The 11060-nt window shown below is 41.4% G+C and overlaps 1 protein-coding gene across 1 annotated transcript; it reads left to right on the top strand.

The window, feature by feature from the left end:
• Positions 1-3319: 3319 nt before the first annotated feature.
• LOC138796985 (C-X-C motif chemokine 10-like) lies at positions 3320-4682 on the top strand. Its single transcript, XM_069976747.1, has 4 exons — positions 3320-3428; positions 3510-3633; positions 4062-4148; positions 4369-4682. Exons 1-4 carry the CDS (start codon positions 3368-3370, stop codon positions 4403-4405), a joined length of 309 nt encoding a protein of 102 aa, XP_069832848.1. The 5' UTR covers positions 3320-3367; the 3' UTR covers positions 4406-4682.
• Positions 4683-11060: the final 6378 nt, after the last annotated feature.

The following is an 11060-nucleotide window of genomic DNA, read 5'->3' as shown; positions in this document are numbered from 1 at the left end:
ACGTTCCCCGGTGTCCTCAGGCCTTGTCTATGATATATACTACCTGATCATGTTCCCCGGTGTCCTCAGGCCTTGTCTGTGATATATACTACCTGATCACGTTCCCCGGTGTCCTCAGGCCTTGTCTGTGATATATACTACCTGATCATGTTCCCTCACAGAGCGATATCGTCCTGATTCGGACAATTTTCGGTCCATGTATTAGGGCCCTTACTCAGTTCAGAAGGTTACATGCCGGGACTGCCGCTACATGCCAGGACTGCCACTACATTCTGGGACTGCCGCTACATGCCGGGACTGCCGCTACATTCTGGGACTGCTGCTACATGCCAGGACCGCCACTACATGTCGGGACTGGCGCTACATGTCAGGACCGCCGCTACATGTCGGGACTGCCCCTACATGTCAGGACACCGCTAGTGGTGTAAACACAAGAACTATTTATATGAATTGCTTAAAAAAAATTAAAAAAAATCACTATAATCAGGACCAAATATTACCTCCATACCGTTATTGAAGAAAACACACTATATATCGGCCAATATTACCACCATAAAGTGACCGCCCCATAATGACTCTATATATACAGACCAATATTACCGCCATAGAGTGACCACCACATAATGACTCTATATACACTATATACAGACCAATATTACCGCTATAGACTGACAACTGTATAATGACTCTATATACACTATATACAGACCAATATTACCGCTATAGACTGACAACTGTATAATGACTCTATATACACTATATACAGACCAATATTACCGCTATAGACTGACCACTGTATAATGAATGACTCTATATACACTGTATACAGACCAATATTATGTGGCTGTCACTCTATGGCTGTACTATTGGTCTGTATATAGTGTATATATAGAGTCATTATGTGGCAGTCAATCTATGGCAGTAATGACTCTATATATACGCTATATACAGACCAATATTACCGCCATAGACTGACCACCACATAATAACTCTATATACACACTATATACAGACCAATATTACCGCTATAGACTGACCACTGTATAATGACTCTATATACACTGTATACAGACCAATATTACCGCCATAGAGTGACCACTGTATAATAAATGACTCTATATACACTGTATACAGACCAATATTATGTGGCAATCACTCTATGGCTGTACTATTGGTCTGTATATAGTTTATATAGAGTCATTATGTAGTGGTCACTGTATGGCGGTAATATTGGTCTGTATATAGTGTCATTATGTGGTAGTCAATCTATGGCAGTAATGACTATATATACACTATATACAGACCAATATTAATGCCAAAGAGTGACCACTGCATAATGACACTATATACAGACCAATATTACCGCCATACAGTGACCACCACCTAAGGATTGAATACCAACTTATTTTTTTCTCAATAAAATACACCGTATTACCTTAGTGACATCATCATACACTGTACATAGGAGCTGCAGCCAATCACCGATCACCTGCAGCAATTATGGATGCAGCTCCTGTGTACAGTCTATCCACCTCAACACTTGGAGTTAGCAGTGCTTATACACACACACACCATTATATACATATATATACATGACACATGACATGTAACACACACTACATTCATCCATCATATATTTACATTCATACACACACTACATGTACAGTATACTTACTCCCTCTAGCATGCTGGGTGTAGTGGTGCATCCCCCTCATGTTCCTTAGCAGCAGGCTGTCATCCTCACCCTGCAGCCCTCTCCTCCATCGTCCCGACAGCTCCACACCAGAGGAGGAAGTCACGTGCTGTAAGAGGAGCTGGAGGGAGGGGGAGGGGGAGAAGGGGAGCAGACACGGAGCCAAGCGTCCTGGAGCCTCTGTGTGACCCCTGATAGCAGCAGCCATTAGCTGTAGTCAGGGATCATTCCCAGACGCTGCAGGACCCTGTCTGTGCTCTCCACTGCTACTATAACTGCGGTAGGGGGCCCCTGGGGGATGGGGGCCCTGAGCAATTGCCCTGCTTGCCCCCCCTAACGCCGGCCCTGAGTGTACATTAACCAGTGATCTGCTGATCACTGATAAATTACATTGCACTACAACTACTGTAGTGCATTTAATTGAATATGTAAGCTTTTTGCTGACAGGCAGTCTACACAGCCAAGCCAGAGGCCAGAGGCCTCCAGAAGACCCCCAAGACGGCCATGAAGACCGATTGGAGGCCAGACCTTGGCACTGGACTTCCTATAGGTAAGTATAGCAGCATCAGACAATCTGAACCCATTATATGCTGCCATGATTTAAAAGAAAAATGTAACAGATTGATTACCCAGAGCAGTGAATTCTGCACTCCGGGTAGTTACAGCTTGAGCCTGGCTGTCATACTGAGAGCAAATACCACGCGATATCAGTGCATAAACACAGCATTTACTTATTCCAACCAGGCATATTGGCAGTCACTTAGGGGTAAATACTGAAATATAAAACGTCATATCCACATGGCATTTTTCTTAAAGAGGAAGCCCCACAAAACCTAAAAATGACTGCAGGCAGGGTGTGCAGAAAAATAATAAAGAAAGTATACTTACCCTTCCCATGCCCTGGAAAACCTTCTTTCGGATCTCTCCGACAGCCACCCTATGTTGTTTTCGGCAAGCATCCGGGTATGTCACGTACCCAGCTCCTGCTGCTGAAACCCCACAGCCCCGCTGATGGATTGCCTGGGTCCCACTCCAGTCACTGATTGGCTTAGCAGGCAGTCCATCAACAGGCACATGCTGCTGGAGAGAAAATATTGGGAATGCATCACTGTGAGGGCACAGGGATGGGTAAGCATGCTTTCTTTATTATGCTCCCCCACCCCCCTGCCTGCCTCTGATATTTTTTGATTCATGGGACTTCTCCTTTAAAGGAGTACTCGGCTATCAGAAAATTGCATTTAAATAAAACTATAATGTTATCTCTAATAATACTGGCTTCAGCATGCTTTTGCGTGATTCACCTGTGATGGGAAAAAAAGACAGCAAAACTCGTAACTGAAGGAAGCCAAAATGTGTTTGTTTTTTTGGTTTTTTTTTTAAGAATTATTTTGCCTCAGGTACATAAAATAAAAAATAATAATGAATAAAAAAAGCTAAGTAGAAAGTAATAATTTTTTCTTTCACAAACATAGATGGAAGTGTAGCCCAAATTAGGATATTACCCTGAACAAAACCTTAGGTTTCACTTTCTCTTCCTGTAAATTGATATTATGTAAAGGAATCTGAGGTTGTTTGGATTTTCCACTTGTCATGACGCAATGCATTACAGCTCTATATATACTCGGCTCTTACTCCCAACAACTTACAGCTCGCAGGACACTTTATCCAGTCATTATGGACTGCAAGGTTGCCGCCATCATCTGTGCTGTGCTGCTGTCTGTTACTCTAATACAAGGTACATTTGTATGAAGTTATAGGATTGTTTTCTATTACTGCAGTGTGTTTATATGATGACTTATCTCTATTACTATTACAGGAGCTGCTGTATCTCGGGGGAATCGCTGTCTGTGCACAAAGTTTTCTAACAAACTCAAAATAAAGGCGGTGGAGAAGTTGGAGATTTATCCCAGAAGTCCTAACTGTGAAAATGTTGAATATGTGTAAGTAGCCGACATATAATACACACAGTATGTGGTCATATGCAGTTTCCATGGGTAGATAAATTTAGTAGCAATATATATTAATGGATAGAATAGCCCAGCTAAAAGATTGTATACTGTATGTACTTTTACACCTATGGCAGGCTATAAACACTTTTCGGCTATGTTCTCACAATGTCTTTTTAGGTGAAAAACAGCCATTTTTTTTATAATGACGTCCATGATTCATGATCATTGTGTACTGCTGTCATTATCAAATAATAGACATTATTTTGCCTTAAAGAGACATTATGGGAACATTGTCTTCTTGTGTATCCTCTAAGGTTTGGCTCCCAAGTTCAACTAAAAATACAGGTCCATAAAATACCTACAGTATAGGATGTTGAATATTTAAACAAGAAAGGCTCATTGATATCTCTTTTTTTCAGGGCATTTTTAAAAAAACGAAATGTTCCCATATGTGTCAGTCCCGACCTAAAAGAAGTAAAGGCACTTCTGAAAAAAAGGAAAAATAGGTAAGTGTTCGAATTCATTCACAATTTATGGAAGTCACACATTTAACATAACGAAACCCAATGTGAAGGCAGGCAATCAGATTCCCATGAATGCAAACTGAATTTTTTTTTACTTTATATCCATCATTTATCTCATGCCTACCATCTCTCTAGCATCACTCTGTCTTTAGTGTGTATCTGTTTATTTTAAATATTCTAACCGCAAAATTGATTTTTCTAGGAATCTCAACCATATTAAAGTGATTCACCATCAATAAATGTGGAGATGCATTGAAGATCATAGTGACCGTCTGAATAGTTTGCAAAGTCACATCACTGCTTTCATCAATAATGATGTTAGATGTTTTTTTTTAATTATTTTAAATATTCGGTTTCTTTTTTATGAAAAAAAAATCATTCTGCAGTTGGCATTATTTATGTGGACCTTGTTTGTTATACAGTATATATGTAAATATAACATGTAAATATGTAAATAGTGTACCCATTACACTGTAAAATGTTCCTCAAATGCATTTTCTACTAAAAAATATATTTTCTTACATTGGTTCCACATTTTGAGATGTTAATAAAGAGAGAATGAATTATTGTACCACGCTTTTAAGTCTGAGTAAGATCTTGTATACGGGCGGCAAGTGTCCCGAACATGGTCACTAGCCGACTACGTTTGGGCCATTAAGGTAAATGGGATCTGTGCCAGTCCGTCACCACTCAATCTTGAAAGAATGCCGACCTAGTTAGCAGGTACAATCATAGTGTGACTGTACCCTTAAAGTGTAGTTTAGGTAAAATGAATGGGTTTATCCAGTGCTACAAAAACATGGCCACTTTGGCACCACTCTTGTCTCCAGATTGGGTGGGGTTTGAAACTCAGTTCCATTGAAGTAAATGGAGCTTGACTGCAAACCACATCTGAACTGGAGACAAGAGTGGGGCAAAAGTGGCCATGTTTTGTAGTGCTAGATAACCCCTTAAAAAAAATAGGGCAGGCATGGAGTGGTGTGAACATGATAATCAACTCATACTTACCCATCCCAGTGCTGCCACCCATGGTCCTTGGGCTGGTCTTCTGTAACATCCCATTCCGGAGACGTCATGGCCTCACACCTAATTAGCTGATCTGCCCATTCCTGTGGTCCATGACTTCATAGGAACTGGGAGATACAGAAGAGTAGTTAGGGGTGGCGAGTTTCAACGCTGTGGCAAGTTGATTATTATGTACCCGCTATCCTATGCCTGCCCTGGATTTATTTTGCCCAAAATACCCCTTTAAATTCACATATTGATATTTTTGCAATTTACTGGCACTCACAGAAGCATGGATTCAACAGTCTCACACTGATTAGACTGGGTTCACACATACCTTAGATCCTGCTAAAACAGGGATGCTGACATATACTGTGGTGCACTGCATTGGACCCTATTCACTTCAATAGCCCAAATATAACTAGTGACAGGATCTGGTGTGCTGGGACATCCTAAATAATGGACTGTGAACCCCACCTTACCCTGCTGCTCATGATAGTCATTCTCCTACCCCCATGCCCCAGGACATATTAGAAATCAGGCCGCACTCCTTTACCTGTCCATGCCCACAGTGGACTCCTGCTCCTGGGCACCATCACATGACAGCACTGTGCCTGAGCTTACAGAATAGTATGTGAGTGTCCTGCGTTCCCCTCTCTCCATCATAACACACTGTCCACCCAATACTGTCATGAGTTCTTGCTTGTACAACTTCCATATGTTTAATACCTGCGCCACCCAGCCTGTGACCCCTAGTATCTGATCCAGCCTGTGACCCCCTCCCCTTGTGTCTTACCAAGCCTCTGCTCCCCTTCCCTGTTGTATTACTCAACTAGTGACATAATACCTATTTTTGATATGCATTGTATGTATTTATATGACTTTCTATTATTCTTCTCCTGAAAATGTATAAGAGCGCTTAACAAATGATGTGAATATAAGGTAGACATATTGTAAATGGGAATTATCAGCTCATTTATGTGGCATGACTATTTTCTCATAAGCAAACAATTCAAAAACTACTTTTATTCTGGAGTGTCAATGAAGCCTCTGATCCAGCAAAAAAAAAAAACGAAAAATAAGAAAGGACGGGAGAGAGGCGCTGCAGGCCTAGGCTCTAGGCCCTGTCTCATTGACACCTTCCCATGCTGCCACAATAAAAATTGTTTTTACCCCGAATACTGGCCCCAAGAGACAGGCAGACCCCAGAACTGGACAAGCCTTGATGAGGACATCAAGGCAGTATCGGTGGTTTGGGGGGCTGTTGAGCTGGACAGATTCACCTTAAATCTTGCACCAAAATTTTACAGTTTGTGCTGGATTCACACGCTGTAACTGTGCGGCTGTATTTTTTATGCGGCTGTAAATGTGCGGGTGAAACTACTGCCGTGGGAAAAAATAGACATGCGGCTCAAAACATACGGTCATTTACTTGGAAATCTGGTTCAACTAAAAATAACAAATAAAATGTTAAGAAAGTGATGCAAACACCTCTGGATGCATCTGGGAAAGCAGGGAACACAGTTTACATGAATCGCTATTACCGGGGTTTGCGATCCTCTGCACTATAGCTGATGTCTCTCATGGTTAATATATTGAATTAATAAAACACATTTTCTGTCTAATAAAGTCCCTTTTATTGTTCAATAATTAAATGTAAACGATTCCATCATTTTGCAATTAAATATACTGTTAAAATAAATATATATATAAATAAATGTATATTTATATATATATTTATTTTTTGACAGTATATTGAATTGCACAATGATGGATTCGTTAGAATTAAATTATTGAACAAAGAAACTGTATTTATTTAAACGAAAATGTGTTTTCTTAATTAAATATTAATTAGTACAGGAAGCTCTATAAGCCGGTAATTCATATTCCCGGCAATAGAGCATTCTGTACTAATCATCACTTTACTTTACTCAAAACATCAAATGTTTCTTCTAATTATGTTGTGACAATAACATTATTAGAAGAAACATTTAGAATTATATGTGCGCTCAGCTGATTGGCTGTTCGGCTGAGCGCACATATAATGAGCCGGTCCGCAGTACAGTGACTTCATTGTGCTGCGGACCAGCGAAGAGGACACATCGGGGTGAGTATAGAGCTCTCCCCACCCCCTCCCTGGCACTGCACCCCTCCCAGCAAGGAAGGGGGGGTCAGTTAACCCCTTCCTTGCTGGGATGGGTGCAGTCTGACATCAGTCTGGCCCCCCGGGGGTTAAGGGGGATGCAATACATCCTCCCTTAACCCCTTGGGGGTCAGACTGTAAGCAGCGATCTGTAAAGATGCTGCATACTGTAAGGAGCACAACACCGCTCACAATGATGGGTGTTGTGCTCCTGTTTGTGTTTTTTTTGTGTGTTTCTCCCTTTTTGTTTTTCAGATATCGGTATCCTGGGGATTACGTCGGATTCCATGGACTACGTCGATGACCAGCGGTTGTTCTTTGAATTTTTTAAATAAAATGGTCAATGAGGGGTGTGGGGGTGTTTTTATTTGAATAAAAAAAATTTTAAACTTGTGTCTTGTCTTTATTTCTTTACTTTTTAGACTTAGTAGTGGAAGCCGTCTAATAGACGGAATCCATTACTAAGTTGGGGCCTAGTGTTAGCCGGTATAAAATGGCTAACACTAACCCCCTATTATTACCCCAGTACCCAATGCCACCAGGGGTACTGGGAAGAGCCGGGTGCCAGTGGTCCCGGAGCGTCAAAATTGGCGCTCCTGGACCGGGCGGCAGCAGGCTGGTAATATTTAGGCTGGGGAGGGCCTAAACCAATGGCTCTTCCCACCCTGGTGTTACCAGGCTGCTGTCGTTTGGTTTTTAACCCGGCTGGTTATAAAAATAGGGGGGACCCTATGCGTTTTTTTTTTTTAAATAAATAAATAATTAAAAAAAAACGCATAGGGTCCCCCCTATTTTTATAACCAGCCGGGTTAAAAACCAAACGACAGCAGCCTGGTAACACCAGGGTGGGAAGAGCCATTGGTTTAGGCCCTCCCCAGCCTAAATCTTACCAGCCTGCTGCCGCCCGGTCCAGGAGCGCCAATTTTGACGCTCCGGGACCACTGGCACCCGGCTCTTCCCAGTACCCCTGGTGGCATTGGGTACTGGGGTAATAATAGGGGGTTAGTGTTAGCCATTTTATACCGGCTAACACTAGGCCCCAACTTAGTAATGGATTCCGTCTATTAGACGGCTTCCACTACTAAGTCTAAAAAGTAAAGAAATAAAGACAAGACACAAGTTTAAAAATTTATTTATTCAAATAAAAACACCCCCACACCCCTCATTGACCATTTTATTTAAAAAATTCAAAGAACAACCGCTGGTCATCGACGTAGTCCATGGAATCCGACGTAATCCCCAGGATACCGATATCTGAAAAACAAAAAGGGAGAAACACACAAAAAAAACACAAACAGGAGCACAACACCCATCATTGTGAGCGGTGTTGTGCTCCTTACAGTATGCAGCATCTTTACAGATCGCTGCTTACAGTCTGACCCCCAAGGGGTTAAGGGAGGATGTATTGCATCCCCCTTAACCCCCGGGGGGCCAGACTGATGTCAGACTACACCCATCCCAGCAAGGAAGGGGTTAACTGACCCCCCCTTCCTTGCTGGGAGGGGTGCAGTGCCAGGGAGGGGGTGGGGAGAGCTCTATACTCACCCCGATGTGTCCTCTTCGCTGGTCCGCAGCACAATGAAGTCACTGTGCTGCGGACCGGCTTATTATATGTGCGCTCAGCCGAACAGCCAATCAGCTGAGCGCACATATAATTCTAAATGTTTCTTCTAATAATATTATTGTCATAACATAATTAGAAGAAACATTTGATGTTTTCATTAAAGTAAAGTGATGATTAGTACAGAATGCTCTATTGCCGGCATATGAATTCAGGGCTTATAGAGCTTCCTGTACTAATTAATATTTAATGAATAAAACACATTTTCTTGGAAATAAATTCAGTTTCGTTGGTCAATAATTTAATTCTAACGAATCCATCATTGTGCAATTCAATATACTGTCAAAAAATAAATATATAGATAAATATACATTTATTTATATATCTATTTTTTTTGACAGTATATTTAATTGCAAAATGATGGATTCGTTAGAAATAAATTATTGATCAACGAAAGTGTCTTGATTACAAATAAAATGTCTTTGATTAATTTAATATATTAACTATTAGAGGCATCGGCATTCGGCATCATTGCCGGCTATTTTTGAAGTACTCCGTACGGACCGCCTGTCAATCCACGGCCGCATGTCCAGCCGCAAACAATGGTCTTGTTCATTTTTTACGGGTCCGTTTACGATAGGGCCGTAGATTCAGAGATAGTGTGCACTGTGCAGCCGCATATCCTATACTTCCCAGCATACACACGAACCATCAAAAATACCGCCGCACAATTACAGCCGCACATACAGCCGCACTCTTACAATGTGTGAACCGAGCCTGTAAGTGCATTTTATATTTCACTATAGACTTTAAAGTAATACGTAAACTTTCAAAATGTCCACTTACGGATAGATTAGGGCATCCGCCCCCCACTATTCTTGTGACTCAGTGTTCAAATCAAAACAATCTCACCGACTACTAGGATTACTATAAGGCACAGTCTAAAATATAACTTTTCATTAAATTCATTAAAATATGACTCTGGTCCACAAAAAACATAGATGCATAGCATAACCCAAAAACCCGAATCAGGGCTCACGTGACTTCCAGGGTCACTATGAGAGGGGAACCTGGCTGAAAAAAGATCACAGGTTAAGAAAGGGACCACCCTATTAAGGAGGCGGGAATGCCAAATGGCAGGAATAGAGGGATTGGCTATTAAGAGCAGGGTACACCATACCCCATTCTTTCCCTGCAATCTTTTTTCAGCCAGGTTCCGCTCTTTTAGTGACCTTGGAATTCTGTTTATCACTTGAGCACTAATGTGGGTTTTTGGGTTATGCTATGCATCTATTTTTCATTTAAAGAAAAGTTATATTTTAGACTGTGCCTTACAGTGGTCCTAGTAGTCGGTGAGATTTTCTAATAAATAAACAATCTTCTATAAGGCCATGTTCACACAGCGTATAACACCAGCCGTTCTGTGACCCGGCCAGGTCACAGAATGGCTGGTGTTACTTAAAATCATCCCGGCTGATACTGTAGTACCGTCCAGATGATCTTTATTTCTTATGAAATGGGATGAGGGCGCACCCGTGTGCGCCCGCATCCCAATTCACCGCTGCACACAGTGGAGTGTGCGCCCGCAGCCGCACGCTCCATTGTGTGAACTTTTTTCATGTGGCTGGTTTGAATCCTAGCCGGAAGCAAATTGCAGCAACGGCCATGATTTATGCAAACTATACGTTGTCTGAACATGGTCTAATAGTATATGTAGGATGTTCATCTGTTCTGTTTATATACAGGAAGTAGATCTGTTCTGGATCTTTTTCAATTCCCTTGGCATTCTGCTTTATTAGGCTATGTCCACACGTCAAACGTTAGGAAAAGGCGTCCGATTTTGATATTTAAAAAAACATCAGTTTTTGCCGCAATTTAACTGACTGCAATGGCAATGCATTGAAGTCAATGGGAAGATGGACGTCCAATGCACACACTCTATTGAATAACGTACGTTTTTACTGCAGATGTCAAAATAATGAACATGATCATTATTTTCAAACATCTTTTGCAAACAGCAACTAGAATAATGTACAAACACCAGTCATTGCACTAAGGGGAGGCCAGGCTGCTAAATGACGTCCGTTATTTTAGACTTAAAATGATGGACGAAAGGTTGTGTGAACATAGCCTTACCAGTACACACAATATATAGTATCTCCTGGGTAAACCTTCTTCATTTTGC

This window comes from Dendropsophus ebraccatus, chromosome 7, assembly GCF_027789765.1.
Source record: "Dendropsophus ebraccatus isolate aDenEbr1 chromosome 7, aDenEbr1.pat, whole genome shotgun sequence".
In the NCBI taxonomy this organism is placed as follows: domain Eukaryota; kingdom Metazoa; phylum Chordata; class Amphibia; order Anura; family Hylidae; genus Dendropsophus; species Dendropsophus ebraccatus.
This window is presented reverse-complemented; position numbering and strand designations above follow the sequence as displayed.

What these genes read in the sequence shown, in the direction of transcription:
- LOC138796985 (XM_069976747.1), top strand. Translation starts at nt 3,368, where the DNA reads ATGGACTGCAAGGTTGCCGCCATCATCTGTGCTGTGCTGCTGTCTGTT. An exon ending in GTCTGTTACTCTAATACAAG is followed by an intron (nt 3,429 to 3,509) that starts GTACATTTGTAT and finishes TTACTATTACAG; the next exon opens with GAGCTGCTGTATCTCGGGGG. An exon ending in TGTGAAAATGTTGAATATGT is followed by an intron (nt 3,634 to 4,061) that starts GTAAGTAGCCGA and finishes TCTTTTTTTCAG; the next exon opens with GGCATTTTTAAAAAAACGAA.